Source organism: Mirounga angustirostris, unplaced genomic scaffold, assembly GCF_029215605.1.
Source record: "Mirounga angustirostris isolate CCGP_5_RB_7025 unplaced genomic scaffold, mMirAng1.0.hap1 SCAF_16, whole genome shotgun sequence".
Taxonomy (NCBI): Eukaryota; Metazoa; Chordata; class Mammalia; order Carnivora; family Phocidae; genus Mirounga; species Mirounga angustirostris.
The window spans coordinates 16338424-16362694 of NW_026991724.1; the positions used below are offsets into that span (position 1 = coordinate 16338424).

Below are 24271 nucleotides of genomic sequence, written 5' to 3' on the forward strand. Positions count from 1 at the left end.
CATTTTCTTTGGATGGAGCTGGGGCCTTGTTGATGCCAAGGCCGGCTGAAGAACCAGGAGAGCTTGCTATCTGCAAGCACACCTCTAAACAGAGACACAGAGATCTTTAGGGTTTTTCTAGAAGGGTGATGTGAGCCCCAATATAGAATGCCAGTAGGGTAGCAAGAACTGAGACTCCAGATCCAGGGAGGTCCCACCTTATGTAAAGTCTCACTGACACATGGGAGACCCAATGGAGATCTGGGGCAACAAAGGAAGTCCTATCAGCTCTTTACTTCCAAAATAACCTTACAGCTTTGGCTAATTACATCAGGAACTTATTATAGCATGTAGAGGTAGGGGGGCCTCTCTGCCTGCCTAGTTCTACCTGAAACACTTCAGAATAAGGAGAAGAAAATGAGGATATAAGAAAAGCAAAGAGAGGTACTTAGAAGCCCCCAGGGTGAAAGACTAGATGAGGAAGAAACAGTTGTATTATATTATACTATTAATTCTGGAGCAAACAATATTTATTTATATAATCATATAATATAGATGCTTTCTGTTGCTTTCAGCTTTTTAAATAAACCTTTAGAAAAAGTACAGATGATTTCCTTGTGATTACACAGTACAATGTTAAAAGAAAAAAAGAATTTGATCATGTAGAAGTAAAAGGACAGCTAGCCAAAGTCACGGGAGGGAATGCAGATGGAGTGCTGGAAGGGCAGCCAGGGGAGCTCAGATGCAGTTCTCAAAGTGGGGTGACAAGAGACTCTATCCATTGCTAAGGCTAGGAACACAGAAACCTTTTTGAGAGCCATGGGGTTAAACTCTATTGGACATTTAAAGTTCTATCTGGAAGGATACAAAAGAAACTAACAATCATAGCCTCTAGCAGGTGATCAGAGCCTAGGAACAAGGAACAAGAATAAAGGGGGGGGTGGTGGTAGCCTTTCACTGCAGACCCTTTGTATCTTTGAATTTTAAAACTTTTTAAAATTTTTAAGTAAAAATAAAGGTAAGTCATCAACCATCCAACTTCCAGGACTGCCTCCCACACCCTGGAAGAGCAGCACCGCTGCGCAAGACCCGCCCAAGGACATTCGGTGAATGTCTGCAGCCAAGAGCAAACGGTTGGATGCAACCGTAATGTCCCTTAGGATGGAGATGGGCGTATTACAGGAACCATACTAGGGAATATCATGCAGTAAAGAATCATTTAGACCTATGTTGAGGAAAATGGAAAGGTTTCCTTAATACCTTGTTGAATGAGACAAGTGAGTTAACATAGGTAAGATCCCATTTTGGGGTATATCTAAAAATGATATGTATATATGATCTGCATATGCACACTTTGTAGTACGGAAGGGCTCAGCAAACTTAACAGCAGTATATTTCTGAGGTAAAACTGGGGAGAGGGGCGCCTGGGTGGCTCAGTCGTTAAGCATCTGCCTTCAGCTCAAGTCATGATCCCAGGGTCCTGGGATCGAGCCCCATATTGGGCTCCCTGCTCGCTGGGAAGCCTGCTTCTCCCTCTCCCACTCCCCCTGCTTGTGTTCCCTCTCTCGCTGTGTCTCTGTCAAATAAATAAATAAAATTAAAAAAAAAAAAAAGACTGTGGAGAACAGTTTCCATCTGAGCATGTCTTACTTGAATTTGTTATGGGATCTCTGCATAATGTGTAGACTTTTTTCAATCATTTTCTCAAAGCACAGCATTGCTCTGTCAAGTGAAAAAAGGCTTGGGAGGGGCGCAGTGAATTCGCAGAATAAACTCCAGGTAGGAACCACTCTGAACATCTCTGCCTCCCTTGAGAAGGGCAAGGCTTGATCAACGTCATTTCCATGTCAAATGCCTTACGACCCAACAGCATGGTGATCTGTCCCATCTGAATCCTTAAGAGTTCAGAAAAGTGGGGGGCAAGACCTCGTATGACCATTAGCTCAAGATCATGGCATCTCTCTGTCATTGTGGGACTCAGTAAATGCTTCTCGAATGAACAACTGCCCAGACACTGTCCCCAGGAGCTGGTTTCCAAAACCCCACCCGACCTGCAGCCACAGCTGTTCATGTTCTGGCCCCACAACAACTGTTCACAGAAACCGTGGCCTGGCAGGGGGAGGATGGGGGCGTCCAACCCTGACCGAGGGCTGCCCCCGTGACCCCTGCACAAGGACTCAGCCACCCATAAGTGTGACTGTCTCGGTTAATAACACACACATTTTAGGAAAAACCAGCAAGGTCACGAAACTTCCACCCCTATCTGGGCCTGGAGGGTCTACGGGGCCCAGAGGCCTCTCGTCCAGAGCACAGCGATTTTGTAGACATCCACACCAACACCACCCACAGCTGCTGATTTGTTTATTGCACGAGAAACTGGCAATACCAAGGCAAGGGGGAAGGCATTACAAAACCATCTGTTGACCAACCCAGAGCTACCGAAGGGCATTCTACACAACACCTCAGTTATATACATGTATGTACACACACGCACACACATGAAGACACTCTGAATACCTAAGAGTCTCAGGCTTCCAAACCCCACACATCAGCTTGCACCCCAACCCCCCCAGGAGAGAGGGACACTGCAGGGAAGCACAGCAAATGACTCAAGGAAAGAAAAAAGGCTGAGCTCCGGTGAGCTGAGACACTCAAATCAGCACACGCAACAGAGCAGACACGGCTGTCCCTCCTGGGCGGCGAGGGGGGAGGTGGTGGGGAATAAGAAAGGATCTGGGGATGTGAGCCAGTCCTAAGAAGGCCCTGTGACTGGTCAGTGGGCCTGCCTGGGGTCCTAGGAAGCTCAAGCTAGTCTGCAGCTGGTGTTCAGTGAGAGAGCCCCAGGGGCCTAGACCAGGGAGCTCACGACCACCACCCCTCCAGCATCCCAGAGGAGCATGTTCGCCTTGCACATCTCCACACATGTCGGAGGCTGGCGGGAGCTCCAGAAACCGAGTCAGACCATGTGCGGCAGCTTGAGGCCCTTCTGCTGGTCTCCAAGTGCATCATTTGGCATGTGCAGATAAAGCCTCACTTCCAGGCAGGATGAACATGCTCTAGGGTGGCTGGGACACACTGCATTCTCAACAGGAGACTAATGGACCTGCCTGTAGCCTCAGGGGCTGGTACGGAATGACAGGGTCATCCACCCCCACATGCTCCATCACTTGGGGCAGCCTGAATAACTACATCTAGCAAAGGAAGTTCTCTACCAAAGGTGGCAAGGTTGGGTGACACCCAGGATACCACCCTCCCCTCCCTGTCAAGGCTTGGGGACTAGGCCGCTGTGAAGCTGGGCCGCCGGGTCAGGCCTGCCTGAGCTCACAGAACTGCCAAGGGGGTTCCTAAAAGGAGCAGCTGTTTGGGAAATTCTTGGACCAGCGGTGCCGGTCCCTCCAGGTCCCAGGGACTCCCGGTGTACCAGCTCCTTGACAGAAAGTGACAGCGGCATACCGACATCAAAACACAAAGTAACCCTACACACAAAATGCTTCAAGTTGATACAAAAGGGAAAAGAAAGTCTGAGGAAGTTTGTTGTTTCCAACCCACTCACACCCAAGCAGCTGGTACAACCCTTTATTCGCAGGAAAGAACAAATTGTCCCGCACCGAGTGCAGAGATGGGCCTCGCTGCTCACCCTCAGTGGCTGGGTCCTGCTGGGAAAGGCAGCGGCGGGCCTTGACCCAGAGCTCTCTCCGGGCGCGGGAAGAGTTCCTCTCCCTCAGACCTCCATTTTATACAGATCACTGGAATAGTTCTATTTAAAACAGAACCTCTTTTACTGACAAAGACCCTGGGCCTTCTCAGCCCAGAAGAGCTACCCCGAGTGAGCGGCCAGTGTCCTTCTTGCCTAACTAGCCCGTGAGAACCAGGGCTTCTGCTGCAGCTCTTCGGCACAAGGCCCCCTTCCCTGCACGCTCATGCACGCCTAGCGCTGGTCTTAAGGGAAAAGGAGGAAGAGCTTACAGAGAGGGTCAGGCCTCCAGACTTTGCAATGGGTGACGGGGCCAAAGGTGACATGGGGGCTTTATTCCAGACTGCCACCAGTGGGTAGGATAAAGGAAGGGACAGGCAGGACCTCTTGAGGTCAGGCTCTGCTACCAGTCTGATGACAGTGTGGTCCCACACACGGCCACCACCTGGAGGGCGGAGCGGGGGGTGGTTCCCAGGAGCTCTGTGGCCACTGGCCTCTCGGGCAGGAAGAACTCATGACTACATGTGCGCTGGGGGGTGGGGGGTGGGGGGCAGCCTCAGTTACTCCTGTCCGAAGCCTTCAGTCTCCTCAATGGCGTACAGCAGCTTCTCTTTCAGCTGTTCATAGCTCTTGTACGGTGGGAGATCCAGGCGGTTGAAACTGTTGAGAGAGGGAAGCACAACAGTCAGCAGAGGGAGGTCAGGGCTCCATGGCCCTGCCCCAGCCTGGCTACAGTGGGGTCAAAAGAGTTCACGTGACCGTGGCTCGACCACAACACCAAGTGGCCAGATGCCAGAACAGAGTCCTTGAGGGCCCTGCGGTGTGAGGCCTTCATGCTTCCTGTCCCTGCCCCCACCACCCCCCAGAAGGGTCAGCAAACAGGGCAGGGCAGCTGGAGAAATGGGGGCCTGGGCAGAGGGCACACAGGGAAGCAGCTCTTTGTCTAGTGGAACAGAAGTGTTTGAATATTTAATAGCTGGTGAGACCATGAGGACACGGAACTGCACCACAACCGCCACAAAATCAGAGGCCCCTCCTCTCCAATCCCAGGGCCACACAAAAGTTGCCGAAGTCCCTGAAGCTGCCCCACCCACAGGGCTGCCCTCAGGAATTCATCTGGTCTGTGAGGTTCTGGCCACCTCCCACTAAAACCAGCAGGCTCACCACGTGTGACTTCTGGGCAGCCAGGTTTCCTTGCCAACCTTGTCGATGCAAAACTTCTGTGGTCCATTGCTACCTGTTACCCAAAAAGAAACACGCCTCAGGACCACAGGACCACGCCTTCCGTGGGCAGGACCTTGACTCCACCCACAGATGGCTCAGGTCCTGCCCACTGACTCGCAGGGTGGGAGCAGCCCTCAGGCCCACCCCAGGGCCCCAGCAGGGCAAGGGAAGACATACCGATGAGTTCCGCAAATCCGCCAACAGGCAGGCGGCAAGTCCCAGTGACGAACTGCAGCAGTCGGATCCTCTTCTCGTTGTCCATCTCCTTCACCACCTAGAACGAACTCCACCAGTCAGAGCAGAGCCGGGCAACCCACGTGACCCAGAACCTTGCTCTAACCTGTGACTCCTGTCAGCCAGAACCCCTCTTTAGGGCTGAGAACACAAAGCCCGGGTTGCATCGGGGGTCAGAGCCACCATCCTTGGAAACCCCAAAGCCGCTCCCTCTGACAGGGTGTTTGGAGGCCAGTCCCACCAGCCCATGGGACATCTCTGGTCTCAGGGGCCCCTCGAGTCAGGTATTCTTTTCCCATCCAAGTTCTGCTTTGAAAAATATACTAAGGATGGGAGTGATTGCTTAATGGGTATGGGGTTTCTTTTGTGGGGGGAAATGAAATGTTCTGGAATTAGATGGTGGTCATGACTGCATCACACTGTGAAGGGCCAATGAACCGTAATACCTGAAAATGCTTAACACGGTGAATTTCATGGGATGGGAATTTTGCCTTCACAAAGAAATTTTTATTTACCTACTCTTTCTCATGTATGCTATGCTTCATAATGACAAGGACAAGACTACACATATAAAAGAATCAATTCATTATATCCAGGACTCTGAGCTCATTCAGTTTCTCTGGGGACAAGCACGTGCTGTCCCGTCCCCCCCCAGCTGGAAGGAAAACCACACAACCAATGGGAGCTTCCCTTCCTGCCTGCAGGCTCACCCTCCTGCCCGCCAAGGCTGACCACCAACATGTCCTGTCAAGAGCCCTGGACGCAATCCAGCTGCAACAGCTCTGTTCGTCCCAAGGCTGGGTTTCTCTTCTCCTTTCACAAAGTGAGGGGAGCGTCAGAGATGAGGGAGGTGACCATGAAACACGTGTCCTTGAGCCTGAGATCGAATCGGGTCTCTTTCCTGTGGCTGACTACTAATACCCCTGCCCGGACCCTTACCCCAACCCCGCTGGGACGGGCCCCAGGACCTACCTGCCAGAACCACTGGATCTGCTTGCTGTTCTTGGTGTAGTGTCGGTAAATAGTGTTCTTCTGCCAGTCGCTCATGTCTATCTCTTGCATGCCGCAAAGCATTAGCTGCAGGGAGGACAGGTGTCAGCCGCCCAGTGCCAGCCCCCTTCCCGCTCACGAGATCAAAGCATCCCAAACATCTTCATGATTTCTGCTGGCAGCGCTAATAACATGGGTGATACGAGTCTTGAATGTGGACGCCCTCAACACAAGTGTGAGAAACCCAATCACAACGATGTGCCCTGCTGCCTCGGTCCCGACGGAGTGTGAGGTTCTACTGGTGAGTTTCTCTGGAGACGCAGTTTGCCAACAAAGGGCACGACCGCCCCGGAGGCACAGGCTCCGGGTGCCGGCGACCCCAGCTCTCACCTCCAGCTCTTTCTCATCAAAGTAGCGCAACCACTCCAGGGGGGCCACCTCGTTGAAGCCATCCAGGAAGGCTCTGGTCTGCTCTTCCACGCCCCGGGTGAAACGCCAGTCGGTCAGCAGCCTAAAACCGAAGACCAGCCATCAGCGGAGCTGAGACGCACTGCTCGGGTGCAGCTTGGGCCTGCCAGGAGGCTGCTGTCACAGCGAGCGATCAGCTGAGAGGTGGCTTCGGCGCACCCAGAGCCAGTGGGCTGCCGGCCCCGGGCCCGACGCCAAATGGGAGGCTGTGATCCCTGGTGAAATGCGCGGGGGGCCTGGGTGGAGGGTGCCCCAGAGACAGGGGTGGCTCTGCTCCCCTCCCCCCGCCCCCGGCTCCCCAGTGCTTAAAACTCACATGATGTACTCGTCCTTGTTCTCCTCTGTCACTCGGATGCTCTCACCACCTTCCTTGAGCTCGTGGGTTGTCACCTTGCCCAGGATCTCCATGTCCTGGATGAAGTACAGCTCTAGACCACACTCTTCCAGGTTGTTCTCTCTGGGGGCATGAGAGATCAAGAGGGAAGAGGTCTACCTTAGAAGCGTCTCCCCTCATCCTGCTCTGTCACTCACTTTAGTGCTCATGGGATGCTAGGACTCACAGCCTAAATCCAGAACAGCCGCAGGAGAGAATTCTGGAGCTGCCCGACAGGGAAGCCTAGGAGCTGCGCACCTCCACAAGCACTTATAAAGCCCATCTTTATGGGCTCAGAGCCATTCTGGCAGAGAAAATAAAGGCCTACTCCCCAACTTTGGTACCCCAAGGCCACCATGCACAGTTGTGTTGGAGATCCCTCTCCTCCCAGCACAGCACAAAGGAGAGGACTCACTTGATCCAGACAATAGAGTTGTAGAATTCGGGGTCGATAGATTCCAGGTCCTTCAGGGTTGGTCTCTTGTTGAGCATCCGCTTATAGAAAGGGAGGGTGAAGCCTGTGTCAATGAACTTTCCATGGTACAGAGCCTGAGGAAGAAGAGACAAGGCCAAGGGTTTTGGTCTTCTTAGGACACTGCCCGAGGCAGGCTCTTGGATGCTCCACACCAAAGCCCAACTACTGCCACCTACCCTTTCTCCCCAAGAGCAACTGTGACCTTGGGACAGTGTCTCACCACAGCTGCAGACCACAGGGGCAGGCAGAGCTGGCCTACTTAGGAACGCACTGCCTGCCCAGCACGCTTGCCCGCCAGCTCCCTGCTCTAGCAGAGATCTGCCCCACGCTTACGGACAGCACAAGCCCAGGTGGCAGCCCTGACGAGTGAGTCAGTGACGCTCAGAGCTGGGCAGCAGAGGCAGCCAAAAATAATGCAGACGCTGTCAACGGCGGGAGCTGGCGGGCCAGTGGTGAGTAATAGTCTAGGGTTTTACTGGTCTGTCCTGTCGGCTGCTGGGCCAGGCGGGTCTCTAGACCTGGGAAGAATGTGCCCACTTCCTGAGCCCAGCACCTTGGCCAAGAACTTCCAGACAGGGGAAGGCACATATTTAGTCATGGCTCTTGGGTTCTCGCGGGCAGAGCATTCAGGAAGTCAGGAGGAAGCAAAGGAAAATTAGCAATGAAACAAACTACCAAATATGGCAGAAGGACTGTGGCTACTATGGGCTCCCCTTTCTCAACCCTGGTTCTCTACCCTCAGGAGACACTCGAAAGGATGCACGTGACATGATGCCCTCCTCTATTCATACTGTGTTCCTATTTCTAGATAAATACAGTACCGTGACTCCCCTTTCCCTGATGACGATGCCTCCTACATCCTGACCAGCTGGTCTACCAGGCTCTGTTCTAAGCTAGTGTTGATTCCAAATCCCCTTCCAGAAGGCCCGAGTGTCTCAGGCAGACATTCCCTAACACTCTCACCCGAGGGTTATGACAGACGGTGGTACCCCACCCCGCATCTTCCCTCCCCCCTGCAAGAAAGACAGCAAGCGGGCAGTGTTTGCCATGCCAACATCCTCGACAGGGTGGACGCTGAAAGTTAAGTGATGTCCATGGCCCAGAAACCCTGGGCTATCACTCAACAGCCCCATGATCCAAGGCAACGTTTTGTCAAAGAGACTGTTAACTTTTGCAGGTAGGCTGGGGTGAGGGCAAGACAATGCTTTTAGGCTCTTTTTATGGGTACATCAGCCATTGTTGATCCTACACAAATCAACACAAGAAAACTCTCTCAAAGCCCCTGGGGGTGCCACTGAGGGAGCTCTGAACTATCTCCAGAACTCTCTCCAGCTTTTTGCATTTCTTGTTAGGTGCTGTGTGAGGAGAAGCGTGGGGCTCAGAGACAGGGCATCCACTGCAGGTCGCTGTCGGTGTATCCGGCCTCCTTGGCTGCCGCCCTCTCTAGAGATCTCACAGCCGTGCATCTTACCATAGCGATGAATCGGCCAATAAAGCGGAAGTAGGTGAGGTGGTCAGGGTTGATGGAGGAGGCAGGGTTGATCTGCAGGCAGTAATTGTTCTTCCCGGCATATTCAAATAAACAATACATGGGGTTGAGCACCTCATGGGACAGGAGGAAAAACCACTCCCTATGAGAGAAGACAAAGAAAAACAAGAGTAATGGATCCCTTCCTGCACAACTGCACTGTAGATGTGACTCTCTTCTGCTGTCCTGTTTTGGCTAGTTTGGAGACACGGGTCCCTGGGAGTCGAGCTCCACTGGGATGAACACCTGGTATAACCTGTATTAACAGCAGGTCAGTGAGCAAGGGTGAACCAGGACAACTGCACTTGTAGACAGTGCTCAGGAAAGCCTCGTGCATGTGTCTGGGCTCCCAGGTGATGCATTCCAGGACTTTACATCCGTTATCCAGTGTGGCTGATGGCAAAGGAGCTTTTGGTACCCCGAGGCCACCATGCACAGTTGTGTAGGCTGTGCATTGTACAAGAGCACTATGTTAAAATATCATAGATTTGCACGTTTATTACAATTTTCCTGCATACAGCAGTCAACCTGGTTTTTTTCTTATAAAACCAAAATATCATGACCATTTCCCAACATGGAAGTGTCTTGAGAAAGAGCATCTTTTCTAAATCTTGCAAAGGTGCTGTAGGAAACAGCTCCCCCCCCCACCCCGTTTCCACCCTGAGTAGGCAGCATGAAATGAATACACAGTAACATGTTCCTAGGTCCTGATGCATGAAAACTCTGTAATCCGTGCTGCCTCTAGATTACAAACCTCACTCCCATTAGCTATACAAAAGGTATCTCATTTCCCTTGCTCTTTGCCCTCCCCTCACCCTAGACCCCATCACCATACCCTTTCCCACACTTCCATGCATTTGTCTGAACCAACACCCATGCCCTGGCATCTCTTTGTGGCCTAGGTACAAGCCTCGAGCCAGAATTCAGGGTCCTTTCAGGCTTGAGCTAAACCAGCAGGGGGACATCCCAAGGGGGCCAGTCCCTGGCTGCTCGTGGCCGGGCAGACGAGGAGTCCTTCGATGCAGAGGGTGCCTCGGTATCCTGTCCGTGGTTCTACCCTGTGGTAGAACAGCATGACGTAACCTACCATAGGGTAAAACCACTGGCAGGACACAGAGAGACAGACACACACGGGGTGGGAGCCACACCACCAAGCAGAGCCTGGAGAGAAGGTCACCATGGTCACCACAGAAAAAGAGCAATTGATCCACAGGGGCCAACAAGGAGGGCAGGGCCACCAGCAAACAGAGGACCAGAAATAAGTGAACCCAACACCAAGAGAGATGTCCCCACACCATGAGAGGTCAGTGAGCTGAGCAGTCACCGCAGGCCAAGGTGCTCCTTCTCCCTGCCAGGGGACTTCAGCCCCATGATCCAAGGCAACGTTTTGTCAAAGAGACTGTTAACTTTTGCAGGTAGGCTGGGGTGAGGGCAAGACAATGCTTTTGGGCTCTTTTTATGGGTACATCAGCCATTTTAACTTTATTGACCCTATGCACGTGATGTGTAGTGAGTGCTGATCAAGGTCCTCTGGATGGTGACCCAACTTGCATGTGGCACGCACACACCAACACACCAGATTCAACCTGGCCCAGCTGCCTCAAGAACAGAAGCCCAGGGTCGATTTCGAACGGAAACCATAGGACACCAATATTTAACCACTGCCCACTGGTGCAGCCAGACTGGTTCAGGTACAGAAATCACACACCACCGTCCCTGTGAAGCGCCCAGCCTCTCCACAGACCAGTAACTCAAGGGTTAATGCCCAGCCCACAAGGGGACCCCAGGACGTGGACTGGCCCCACCCATGCCGACTCCTGAAGGTGCCTCAGAGTTTTGGGAACCGATCTGAGCAAGGGGGAGGCAGCTTTCTGGCCGCGAGCACTAGAGCCGGGGGAGACGGGGGGCAGCTCACCTGGCGATGCCCCCGTAGTCCAGGCCCTCCTCACCCCGCATGATGATGTAGAGTCGGCGGCGCAGGTCATAGGGCTTCATGTTCATGATCTGGGGAGACAGAGCATCGTGGCCAGCCTGCCACTCCCCGCTTCCATGGTGGACCGGGGGCAGGGGGCAGGGAATTCTAAGTCCTGCTCTTCCGCAGACACTTGTCACCAAGGCCCACACCCTGGAAACTCTACCATGTGGGGCTAACAGGCCACATGATCGAAGATGGGGTGGTGTGAGGGAGCCTTCTGCTCGCTGGGTCTTAGACACCATGATTATTCTCTAACCTGTTGGAAAGAATCCTCGAAAAGCGTCTGCCTGGAAACACTGATCTTCACATGGCTGGGGAGGGCATTTGACTGAAAAAGAAAAAAAAGGAAAAAAAGAAAACCAACCCCGAATCAGGACCTCAGTGGTCACTATTCAGTCGGGTCTCCTGTCTGTACAAACAGGCTTCCCCGTCTCCCTGGGCAAGTGGCGGAGAGCCTGGTACCCCAGAAATGGGAGCTGGTTGTCGGAAGACGATGTCTGACAATGCTCAGGGCAGGACAAGTAACCGGCCCACACCTGGGACGCAGGCATCTCAACACCTCTGCGAGACTGGGAAATCATGCCAAAGTAACTCGGTCAACCCCAGTGTCTGGGGGAGGTCCGGTCCCAGCACTCACGTGGCAGAGGAAACGGAACTGGTGATACTTCCACCGAAAACTTCGGTCGTAGGCACCAGGGGAACCTTGCTTCGTCCTGGGGAGAGCAAAGATGTTCTAGAACCCACGTGATTTCTCAAAAATTAGCAAAAGTTAGCCCTGAGGAAAGCTGATGTTATGTTAAAGACTAGAAAGGTGGGCATAAAAGAAAGGAAATAACTGGCATTTCTGTAGACAGATTTGAGAAGTAAAAACAAAAACCAGAAATAAAGCCAGACCTCTTGCTTTTAGAGAAAGACCACTAGTGTTATTCCGAATAAAGAGGACAGCCCCCCTCCCCACTCCTCCAGATCCTCCTGCCATCCCCTCTACTGTGACCCCAAAATTAGCCACCAGAGGGCAGTAAAAGGAGAAGGACAAGGATAAACCCGGACCTTGCGAACAGATACTAAGGTGGCCTGTGGGAAGTCCTTACCCAGACTCAAACCCTGGGCGAGGATCCTTAAAGGTGGTGGTGCGTGTATTGTGGTCCACAAAATAGCGTACCCCTTCACTGGTGTACTTCATCTCCCACCCCGGGGGCAAAGCTGGTTCCTGGATCATCCTGGAAACACAGGAAGAGAGGAGTTATGAGCCAAGCTCTCCTTCTGGGCCTCAATGCTTAGGAGGCTGGGGTTCCCCAACTGCTGCTTTCTCTCTGCTTTTACCCGGGCTCCGCACAGCCCTTGAGGGTGGCCCTTGAGGAAAGACACCTGGTACCACCCAAGTCATGAGGACAGTTCTGGAGCAGAGAGAGGTCATGTACCAGCTCTGGGTAGATGGCCGTGGCCTGAGTGGCCAACCAGCAATCGTGAGACTCCACACGCCGCTATCCTAGACTAGCTTCGGGAGGGTGGGGGTGCAGAGGTTCCTTCAAACCTCTTGAAATCACACTATTAGCAGCCTGCACAAGTGGCAGAGACCAGCGATACCCGCCAGTCGGGCCACTCTCTATCCATCAGGAAGGTCAATTTAAGAAGCCACGTTCAAGGCTCATTAGGCAGACACTATATGGTAAGAGTCTTGGGGTACTGGTGTGTAGCTAAAGATCCCAGAATATTGACCAGAGAGGACCAACGCAGGTCAGGGCACTTGGCCAACACTGGAGCTACACGGGGCCAACCCGGCCCAAGTCCTTACCCCTGGGTCCGAGGGTCCTCCCACTGGGTAGTGCGTGTGTTATGGTTCACGTAATACACCCGTCCATTGTCCTGTCTCTTCTCTGCCATGGGAGAAGAAAGAAAAGAGGACAATCAGCTTGAAACATCTGGAGCCCACGTCCACTCCCCTCTCCGGAGCACCGGTCCGAATTTCTGCTCCCATTCCCCACCTGTTAGAAAAGTTTAACCGCTGAAAGCCTCGCTCACTCACATCTCTCACTGTAAAGAGGACAAAGAGAATCTTTCCCTATTGGGGAGTGGGGGAAGGATAAACACATTTCCAACTCAAGATCCAGCACTGTCTTTGGTTGGTTGATTCGTTGGAGGGAAGGGGGCGGTGTGGCAACAGGGAAGGGGAGCAGCCCAGCTGAAACCAGAGGCCTAATTGCATCCAGCTGTGTGCAAAGTGGAGGCACGGCCAGGCTCCCCTCAACCCCGGTCCCCACCCCAGTCCCTCATGGGCTGGTCTCTGGTCCTGCCACTGCTCCATCCAAACCGGGTCACTGGGGGGGGTGGGGGGGGGCGGCTGCATTTTCCTTCATATCCTTTTGATCAGCGCTCTGTACCACAGGGCCTATCTACCGTCCACCTTATCTCTTTCCCCCTGCATAAAGGCAAAGCTTTGTTCTAAAACTCTCACATCTCAGCAAAACTGCTACACCGCACGTGTGCATTATAAATGCCTAGGGCTGCGGGCACTTACAATGCCCACTTGTTCCTACACCTAAGTGTGTGCTTCGAGCCACGGCAGTGTTTGGGGGTGCTCAGACATACTGCCCCTGTCCTCTGGACAATCCTTACTCTCTCCCCTCTCTTGGGGCTTGGGTGCTCACGGGTGGGAGTCTGGGCAGACCCAACTCTAGCTGGTGATTCCGGGCTTTGAGAGGTGTTGAGAGGGGTGCCCCATCAGGTCCAAGTGGATGACAGGCTGCGAACCCAAGTGAGGTCAGCTTTCCCAGGAAGTTCTTGAGCCTTCAAATCTGTTTCTGTCCCCCAAACAAATGCTGCAAATGGCCCTCCCTCTTTTACAATGAAAGGGCGAAATTAAAGAAATAAAAATAATTAGTTCCAGAAGTGAGGGGGAAACCAAAAGCTAAAAAAGGCACAGAACCGAGGAGCCCACTCCTCTCCCCTCAAGCATCAGGTTGCAACGTTCTCAGGAAAAACCCAGGGTCTTGGACTCTCTGCCTTACGTGGTATCCGTTACTTGACAGAAATTTTTAAAGCACAGACAAAAGGAAAGAAAGAAGATGCCCAAAATTATGACAGAGCCACGGTCACCTCAGCTCAGTTTATGGGACTGTCCCACAGAAGGCAGGCTTCCCAAGAAGGTTCTGAGGAAAAGGAGAAGCTGTTCCCATCCCAGAAGCTTCTGTTTTGAACTAGATCCTCTGTGTCTGCTCTGCCAAGGGTCAATCAAAGCCAATGCTAATCAACAGGCCAGGAGATCGGTCCAGCCGGCCTGGGGGCTATGCACTCGCTGCTGTGGGCGGAGGTGGGGGCTACTGGAACTGCCTCACTGCATACAATTTCATAGTCTGAGGGCTCAGAAAGTCCTGAAGTGAGCTTGCCTCCTTTGGGAAGAAGCAGATTTGGAAGCGTTTAGTCACATGTGCAGGGTCAAGGCAGCTGAAGAGATATGGATCTAAACCCAAGGTGTCCTGAGCCCTGGGTGTAGGGAGAACCGTGGGGTCTCTCCTGGAGGAGCAGAAAGGGACCTAGGACGGTGAGCAGGAGAGCCCAGTAGATTTGATCGCGGGCTCCTACTAAATGCAATTCTCACTCGGTTCTGCTGCTCTTCCTGTTCGCTGAACTCTCCTTGGGAAGGTGGCCCTGTCCCAGCCCTGAAAAAGCCAACACAGAGCCCAAAGGATCTGCTTAGGGAGGTTCCCTGGCCCTCGGCCGGATGTTCTTTCTTCTCAGTTTCATACGAATATAAGCTTGTGTGTTTTCCTGGTCGTATGTAAACACCGCTGACTTTGCCATGGCTCCTCTTCCCATCTCAGACATTCCACACTTGGCTTCTGGGAGCTCTTTTCGAGGCGCTAAAGCTGCTCTTACTTGGTGACCATCATGTAACAGAACCTGCACAGAAATCAATCATTTGACGCTATAGATCCACGAGCAACTCTGGGTCCCTGGCTCCAGGTCACAGCGTCTATTGGCTGCCAAACAACACCACGGATTCTTGCTTAATCTGAAGCGTTCTCCCCTGCCTCGCCTGGGATCCTGTGTTCGACTCCTCAGACTGGACTGGCTGCTGATCTCTGAGATACCAGGGACCTTTCATCAGTTCAAAGAGCCAGGTGGATGATCTGTGTGCGTAAGGGATTCCCTAGCTGAAAATCAAGAACTGTCTGGATGCCCCACTAACCAATATGTCCCCCTAGAAGGTCTACAAGGTCCTTCCAGGGCTCTGGAATGCAGTGGTAATGCACTAAGTGACACCCTGTGGGCCCAAGGAGGGGGGTGATGCAACCTGGTAAATTACTACCAGGGAGTAGTGTGTCTGTACCAGGGGGTTCCAGCTGAAAAGCCATACTTTTCCAGTTCATGCTTATCCTATCATCGTCCGCTTCTCCATCTTTACTGGGGAGCGTGCCCCTGCCCAATTTTATATCACATGTGCACACCACCAAATTAGCATCTACTGTCCTCCACCGGCCCAAACAATACATTAAATCCGACACCTGCTGATTCTTGCAAAAAACTGCCCTCTTCCACCCCCAGGGACTCTTTCTGTACTGGCTCAGAGCTGCAGAATGCACTGAGTCTCACCATCTCTCATGACCCCTTTGTGCATCATCACTCCTACCCAAAATAGCCACAAAGCCCATAATTTCTCCCAAGTCATACATGTCCCTCCTTCTAACTCACTATTGGCAAATCACACACCGGAGCTAAAATTCTCCAGTTGATGAGGAGAATCCAGCATGGTACTATTAACCAGCAACGATGCACTTTCACTGAGTTGCCACCCAGCACTCAACTCTCTCAACTGCTTCCCTCTGGCCTCTTTCACAACTGTGTCACAAAGAAAAAGGGTGGCTTTCTTTAGACAAAATTAGGCTGAAGTCCTCCAACATCTCAGCTGCAAAGAAAGTTTTGGTGGGGTGGCTCCTCCCAATCACACAGCCACAGACCTGAAACCAATGCACCAGCGAGTAAGCCGGCGCCAGAATGTCTTAGTCAATGACAGGTCGGATGGGTGGGTAGACAGTTCAAGGTCAGGACCAAAACCCAACAGTCCCATGGCCGCCCAAGGGCTCTGTCCGCAGGGTCACACTCCTTCAGCCATGGCGGGTGAATGCTCCAGGGGTGCAGGGGAACTCAACTGCCTTCCCAACCTTCCAGCTCCAACGTCTGTAACTGCTCAGGCTGGGCCTCCCCACGGAGCGTGCTGGCGAGAAGCGAAATGGGCAGCTGAGGGCTGGGAGTGAGGAAGCCGCTCAGGAAAAGACAACAGAGCACAGTGGGGCATCAGCTGACAGACGGCTGAGTACACGGAAGAACTCGGTACTTACCCCAGCCAGGAGGGAGGGGGCCCAGTGGGTCATGGTCAGTCGAAGTACTTGAAGACTAAACACAAGAAACACAGCAGAACACAGAGGTTAAAAAAAGCCGCCGGTTAAAAATAAGTCGATCGATAAAAATAAAAATGCCAAGGACTCGTTTTCATATTTGAGCACTTGGTACACAGGCTACAGTGGGGCCTGAGGTGACATCCCCTCCTCCCAGAAGTTTTTCTCCAAAAAGAGAAACCGAAAAAGAGCCCCCCACACGGAGGGCCCTGACAGGTTTTGGAGAGGGCGGAGCGAGGGGGAGGAAGATGCGTGCAGGGCAAGGTGGGCCAGGGCTGTGGAGGCAGAGAGCCGGCCCCAGGCCTGCCAGAAGGGCCTGGGCCCGACGGCCCCGCAAGCTCGGCCGGTGCCTCTGCTCTCGGCTCCGGCTCCCCGGCGGCCAGGGCGACTGAAATCACCACCACCTCCAACTTTCTCCAAGAACCACACACGGGAGGGGAAAAAATATCGCAGGCCTTTCCAATGAAATCATTCCCACAAGCCCTGCCCACGCCCAGAGCTTCCTGGCTGGGGGCTGGGCCCTCCTCCCTCCACCTCCCTCCTGGGTGCGCTGGCAGAGGGAGCAGCCGTGGTGTGCAGAACCGGCCCAGACTGAGGGCACATTCATGCCCCAGGCCCCTCACCTCCCCCAGGAATGTTTTGCTTCCCTTCACAAAGCACCTTTATTCTCCCCCAGCCTGAACCTGAAGTTGCTTAGTGTTCTGTGTGTGCCTGTCTGGGGAGGTGGGGCGGGGGCGAGGTGGCAAGCGAGCAGGAGAGACAGGAGAAAGAAGGCGGGGGGGGGGGCGGGGGGGGGACTCCAGGCCTTCAGGGCCACTGTTTACATTCGCACCCCCCCAGCCCCAGCCTAATTCTGCTGGGAGATGCCTGGGGCAGGGCTGCAGTGGACAGAGAGCTCTCATATCCTGCAGGGAAGGGGGCTGTTGTCAAACACTCTTCATAGTTAAATAAAACAAGTCTTGTTCCGTTGTTCCACACTTGCTTGCTTGCTCTTTTTTCTTTTCTTTTCTTTTTTGCTGAAGCATTTTTATTTCACTTACTAAAACTTAATCGTCGCATGAAGGGATCAAGTTCTCAGTGCAGACTTCGGGCTGCCCGGCTGGCTCTGTCTGGGGGCGACGGAGCCACACACGGGCAGGACGATGAATGGGGCTCAGTCTCGGCTTGAGAAAACATTGGTGGAACTCAACTGCCAACGCACACGCGCCCCCCGCTTCACAGCCGGCCCCCCGCCCCCAGCTGAAAGGACAGAGAAACTTTCTTTCCAAGGTGACAACACAAGCAACTCTTCCAAAGCAAGTTCCAACAGAGATGTTTAAGTCTGGAAACCATAGGTTCCTTGATGGGACAGAGCCCCCTTTCAGCAAAGGGCCACCTGCCCAGCAGAATGAAACTGCACGAAGGTGTGGGAAGCTGGGCTGTGCTCGATTTAGGGCCCCCGTTACCATCGTCCTAGAGGACGTGCTCAAACCACCACCCCAACTCAGATTTGTCTGATGGCTACTGAAAGGGAGCTCCCAGAGGTCATTCTGGTAAAAGTGCGGGGGGCGGGGGTGGGCTGCAGCATCTCCCAAAACCCAAGTTCCTCCAACCTTGTTAACACAGAAGAGCAATAGCTATAAAAAAACATTCGGGGGGCGCCTGGGTGGCTCAGTTGGTTAAGCGACTGCCTTCGGCTCAGGTCATGATCCTGGAGTCCCGGGATCGAGTCCCGCATCGGGCTCCCTGCTCGGCAGGGAGTCTGCTTCTCCCTCTCCCACTCCCCGTTTGTGTTCCCTCTCTCGCTGTGTCTTTCTCTGTCAAATAAATAAATAAAATCTTTAAAAAAAAAAAAAAAAAAAAAAACATTCGGTAACAGAAGGAAAGGAACTAACTTGTGAAATACACGTGCATTTCAGATAATGAAGCCAAAGAGAACTCAGTGGGTCATAAGCTGTAGCAAAAAGGAAGAAATACAGAAAAGGTCATTTTTAAAAAAATAAAAGAAGCATTCAGAGCGAAACTGTTCGCTGGTTCAAGTCTTTTTTTTTTTTTTTTTGAATGAGTGGATAACCCATTAAGCAGTCATGGGCTCCAGTGGGAAATTAGCTCCCAACTGGTACCAACTGGGCTTCAGTGGACTGATGGTCATCTTCTGCATAACTCGACAGATCAACAGACCAATCTTTACTGACAGCCTCCGTGACCCTCATTGAGCTAGAAACCAAAAAATATTTATCAGCTATCAAATATTTCCTTTTCCAACACCAGGGCACCTACAGTGTAGGCACAAACTTAAAGAACAGCCAGTCAGATGCTCCGACTCAGAACTTCCGGGTAACAGCAGGAAAGCACGGGGTCTGTTGGAAATGACTCACTGCTGTGGGAGAGTCCACAGTCCTCGGGAGCAACAAGGGTTTAATGGCAGCACAGCAGGGCAATGTCCTGCACAAACGATTCCTTTGCCCAGCCTACCCCTGGTTTCTGCCGGAGCTTGGTTCTTCATCATTCTGTTCATTCATTCTCATTTGGTAAATTCCTTTTTGGCCTAAGTTTAACCAAGTGGATTTCTATGATTCATCAAAATCAACTACAACTTGTATACAAAGCACAGGGAGGAGAATAAAAAAACTATCAACTCTTGTCTTTTTCTTTCTTTCTTTCTTTCTTTTTTTAAGTAGGCCCCATACCCAGCGTGGAGTCCAATGCAGGGCTTGAATTCCCAACCCCTGAGAACAAGACCTGAGCTGAGATCGAGTCCGACGCTTAACTGATTGAGCCACCCAGGGGCCCCAACCTTCTTCTTGATCCCTGCCTTTTTTTTAACTGCATACAATGTTGGCTCTCTTTCACTGTACTGTTGCTTTTTTAAAAAAATTTCTTTGGCATTGTCCTATTCTCATCCTATCAGATCCACACACCCCCAAAACCTGTGAAAAGGGGAATAGAAGAGGAAGCAAGAAGGAAGGGAAAGTGACCAGAGATCGGTAAGCATGAACAACGCATGAGAAGGAGTCAACGAAAGCTGACATTCACAACAATTTGACCGCTTGCAGTTAAAGCAAAGCACTTAACTATTTGGGACATTTCTTCCCTAACGTACATAGTACAACTTAAAAAATAAGAAAAGGAAGTGGACAGAAAGAAGCCAAAGAGAAACAAAAAATAAGAGCTACACACCATGACCTGAAAACCAAAACCCCAAATCTCCAGTAAGTCAACCAACTGCCCCTTCTCTTCTCCCACATTTCCCCTAAAATGAGTGATCCTAAGTATTGCTTGGAACACAGCCAGAGAAGCACAGAGAAAGGGGCATGGAGGGATTACAGTCGGAAGAAAGATCCCGGGATGTGCAGGTGACTCTCAGCGACAAGACAGTTTCCTTTACTAGTAGGAACAGAAAGCAACACTACTGAATTATTTTCCTGGTAACTGTCCCTCGCTTGGGACATCTGAGGTGCAGGCCCCGAGCCAGACAGCTCACGTTGAGTTCAATTCCCCCAGGGACTGAGCACTAAGTTCCAGTAATATTTTAAGATACAAACTCAGAAATAAAGAATGTCTAGCAAATACAGCCGACGGCAAGAAAGGCTCTGGGAAGGGCATAAAGGTTACTGTATAGAAGGCAGGCTCCTCTTTTAAGGATCTACCCCATGGGTGCAGAACAAAACCCAGGTGTTTGAGAGTTCAATCCAAGGGGCTCTCTGCAGAGTAAGAAATGAGACTTGTCTGTTTCTGGATAATGCAATGTGGCATCCACACATTAGGAGCCACAGAATGATCTTTTTCAGTCCTGAAGACACTGGCTACCTCCTTTGGTTCTTTTTTTTTTTTTAAGATTTTATTTATTTATCTGACAGAGAGAGAGAGACAGTGAGAGAGGGAACACAGCAGGGGAAGTGGGAGAGGGAGAAGCAGGCTTCTCGCAGAGTAGGGAGCCTGATGCAGGGCTCGATCCCAGGACCCTGGGATCATGACCTGAGCCAAAGGCAGACGTTTAATGACTGAGCCATCCAGGTGCCCCCAGACTGTGGTTCTTAAGGGAGGACCAAAGCTGGGGTAATGGGAGTGCTTTGGAAACAGGAGTAGGCACAATGCACTCTAATGGACGGACATCCCCATGGAACCGCAGCAGGATCACAGAAGAGCGGGCATAGCGAAACTGTGAGGGCAGAACACAAGTATGTACATGATGCTCACAAGAAACAAAGGCACGCTGGGGCATTAAGAAATGGAAGCATATCAGAAACAAGGGAACAATGGGCGCCTGGGTGGCCTCGGTCGGTTGGGCGACTGCCTTCAGCTCAGGTCATGATCCCAGGGTCCTAGGATCGAGTCCCATGTCGGGCTCCCTGCTCAGGGGAGCATCTGCTTCCCTCCCTCCCTCTGCCTGCCTCTCTGCCTACTTGTGATCTCTCTCTATGTCTCGGTCGGATAAATAAATGAAATCTTTAAAAAAAAAAAAGGAAGAAAGGAAGAAAGAAGGGAACAATAAGAGAAACTGAAAAACGTGTGTGATGAGGCAGATGGCAGGAAGGAACTGTGGGAGACTGTGATGTGGGGTTCCCCTGGCTTCCATCTTGAACTGCATTTCGTGTTCTCTCGAGAGCAAGTAGAGAAGAACGAGGTCTTGGTTTCAGCCCAGCAGCAGGAGGAGGAGGAGGAGGGGAAGCCGCTGGTACAGTATCAGCTCTTAAGTCTTCCGAGTCAAACCCTGGGCCAAGGCCAAACCCCAAAAGAACTGTATGAAAGCGACTCTTCTTACTTATAACCAAGACATGGCACCGTAGCAAACGAGGGGCAAAGCAAATCCAGGGGAGAGGGAAGTCAACAGAGCGACATTGAAAGCTGACCCAAAAAAGATTCCTAACACGTTTTTCAATATGAATCTTGTTTCACAGAGAAAAGGGAACAATCACCTCCATCCAGAACCCTCCTGAATCCCAGCCAAGCTGAGAAAACCAGTTTGGAGTACTCAAGAAAAAAAATGTTTCCTTCAACGGGACCCTCCAAGGTGAAGTTCAACCTCTGCGTGCCCGGGATGACGCTGCCAGAGCGATAGAGGTGGGCCAGAGAAGTGGATGTTCCAACAGACCAAGTGAATCTGACCTCCAGAACCTGCCCTCTCACACACCAAACATCTCAGTCAACCGACAGGACATATCTGGTGCATTGTAAAGCAAAAAAGATTTCTTTAAGAGATTTTTTTTTTTTTTTTGAAATTAGAGAAGCTGAGTAAGCAGGGAGACAAAATGATTGTGAGACTCCTAGAACGTGTCCTTGTCTCTAAGTCAAAAGCCAGAAATGCCCGGACCTTCCTAGTTTTATAGCCACGACCACCCAAAGAGTAGGTAAAGTCTTTGGGGCCTAGCTCTGGAGGAACAATTTCTGAAATGCAGAGAATGACTGGATTCCACCCAGGTTTGAAACATGCCAGAAGTGGATGCCAGGCAAGTGTGAAAGGGGCTGTGGAGTGCAAGCTGGGCATAAGAACCCCCAGGGCATGGATTAGAGACAGGCATTCCAGCTGACCTCAACACAACATAATGTGACAAACATCGTGCTTTCTGTTCATTCATACTAAGGAAACTGAGGTTCCTCATCAGTTTACTCGCTATATGATGAGCATCAGCCCCCACAGAGAGGAGAGGAGACAGGCCTGCCCAGGGGGATGACACCATCCTCTATGATTGATGGTGTAGCTCCTGCTTTGGGTTAGCAGGGAAAAAGCTGCCAACAAAGTTGATAATGAATGCTACTTGGTTAAACGGAATTAAAGATTTTCTGAGCATCTAACTAGGAAAGTATCTAATTTAGAAATGGGTTGTGGGCTTAGAGTTTATTTCGAATAGAAATAATGTTGACTAAGCACGGGTGATTCAATGTTGTGGACCAGGTCAAAAAGTTTCCAGCCTCTAATCCACCACCTGCTCTAATTCTAGGCAGATCCCAAGCTTCATGTTCAAGGTGCCCTGAGAATATGCAGAGTTCCAGTTTGGGAATCCTCCTATCCCTACCAAAGAGGCTGTGTGCCTGGGTTCCACCAGCCACCAGGTCACTGGTGGAGGCTCTAATGGGATGGAAGGTGAGGCTAGGAGGGCTCCTGAAGGGACACAGTACAGGAGGCCATTAGACGGTTAATCTGGGACCCTAGCACTCTGAATTCTGTTAAGTAGGAAATTTAAATGCTGTTCTGTCGATAATGACTACAAAAAGCTTCAAGCCACTGATTAAAACAGCAGTGATAGGGGCGCCTGAGTGGCTCAGTCATTAAGGGTCTGCCTTCGGCTCAGGTCATGGTCCAGGGTCCTGGGATCAAGCACCGCATCGGGCTCCCTGCTCCATGGGAAGCCTACTTCTCCCTCTCCCACTCCCCTGCTTGTGTTCCCTCTCTCGCTGTGTCTCTCTCTGTAAAATAAATAAGTAAAATCTTTAAAAAAAATAAAAATAAAAAAATAAAATGGCAGTGATAAATGCAGACCAAAGCCCCTCTTCCTTAAATCCTTCACAGTGACTTTTAAAAAGTGATCAAGTGACAGTGACATCTGAAGACCACTCTGCTGGGAACAGGCAGTACAGATTGGAGAAGAGGCAATGCCAACAGAGAGAACAACTCAGAGGCTGCCCTAACTGCTAAGTTGGAAGGGACAGAGCAAAATTAGGAATCAGAGAGAAGGAAGTTGAACTAGATCAAGGGTCAATAAACTTTTTCTTCTACGGGCCAGACAGTAAATATTTTAAGCTTTATAGACTATATGGTCTCTGTTATAACTACTCAACTCTGTTGTTACAATGTAAAAGCAGCCAGAGTCAATATCTAAACTACTGGGAGTGCTTCTGTGCCAATAAAACTTTATTTACAAAACAAAGTGTGGGCCAGTCTGGCCCATGGACCATAGTTTACCAAGCCCTGATTCACATCAATTTTAAAGTTCCCTCTATCCTTGAGAATCTGTCAAACAAGAAAGATCTAAAGAAAAACAATAGCAGCAATGAAAAGGATTTGGGTGGCTGTTTTGTTCTGAAAAGCTGAGGTACGGGAGAGATCACAGCTGACCTTCAGGTTTCAAATTAGAAATGAGCGTGGAAGGAGGGGCCAGGAAAGAGATCCAGTCTCGGAAGAAAGACGGTAAACTGGGTTTCAGGTATCTCGATTCCTTAAACACGGAGGCTAGACAGTGAGTTGCTAAATTAGAAATAATGGAATTTGAGGAATTTCACGGCGATGCATAAAATCTCCAGAGCACTGATGTTTCGAGCCACGGCTTTCCCCGTTCACCAAACAGGTCAACGGCTACTGTGTGAGGAAGCACATTCTCCAGCGCCAGGAGGCTCCACACCGTCGTGGCGAGCCCCTGCCCTCTCACCTGGTAGAGGAATCTTTGGCTGAAGTGCTGCATGGCGCCCTGGAGCTGATTGCGCTGGGACTGCCACTGCTCGTAGTTCCGCACGTACTCGGCTGTGGGGCGCTGCCAGGTGGTGGTCCGAGTGTTGTGATCCACATAGTAAAACCTGCCTCGGGGGTCTGTGCGCTTTTCCCAGCTGGAAACATCAAGCTCAGAGTGAATACAGTTACCAAATTCCAGAGAAATCTCAGGGTGGCTGGCAAGGAGGGACTGAGGGAGGGTTAAGCATGGGGTCGGGGCAGGCAAGCCCCAGTCATGGAAGCTTCTGGGGCTTACAGGATTAAAGCAGTCATTTGTGGTTGCCTCCTCACCATTAGCTCCTGATTTCCATTTAGGAGATCCATGTTGTTCTGGGGAAGGTGACTCTACTCCCAAGTGCAGAAGTAAGCAGCTGACTGGATCAGGAGTGGGTATGTGACCTATGTTGAGCTTAATCAGGGCAAATCTTATGACTTTTGCTAGGAATTCGAGGAAAAACATAGTCTCTCTTCCTTGCCAGGTATGACTGAGAAAGCATGCAGTCCTAGGAGGCACTGGCTGCCATCTTGGA

The 24271-nt window shown here is 51.4% G+C and overlaps 1 protein-coding gene across 2 annotated transcripts in view; it reads right to left on the reverse strand.

Moving 5' to 3' along the window:
• Positions 1-2325: 2325 nt before the first annotated feature.
• WWP2 (WW domain containing E3 ubiquitin protein ligase 2) overlaps positions 2326-24271 on the reverse strand; it is a 168358-nt gene continuing 146412 nt past the window's right edge. Inside the window, exons 10-24 of one of the 2 annotated variants that reach the window (XM_045870060.3) lie at positions 23683-23857; positions 16280-16334; positions 12736-12817; positions 12032-12160; positions 11578-11653; positions 11197-11268; positions 10881-10969; positions 8909-9068; positions 7378-7511; positions 6906-7046; positions 6512-6632; positions 6104-6208; positions 5075-5171; positions 4838-4910; positions 2326-4333 (exon numbers count right to left, since the gene is read on the reverse strand). In XM_045870060.3, coding sequence (XP_045726016.1) covers positions 4234-4333; positions 4838-4910; positions 5075-5171; positions 6104-6208; positions 6512-6632; positions 6906-7046; positions 7378-7511; positions 8909-9068; positions 10881-10969; positions 11197-11268; positions 11578-11653; positions 12032-12160; positions 12736-12817; positions 16280-16334; positions 23683-23857 — 1609 coding nt within the window. In that variant the 3' untranslated portion in view covers positions 2326-4233. Of the gene's footprint in view, positions 4334-4837; positions 4911-5074; positions 5172-6103; positions 6209-6511; positions 6633-6905; positions 7047-7377; positions 7512-8908; positions 9069-10880; positions 10970-11196; positions 11269-11577; positions 11654-12031; positions 12161-12735; positions 12818-15898; positions 15923-16279; positions 16335-23682; positions 23858-24271 lie in introns of those variants that run through there. The other variant, XM_064581535.1, reaches the window with a different exon arrangement.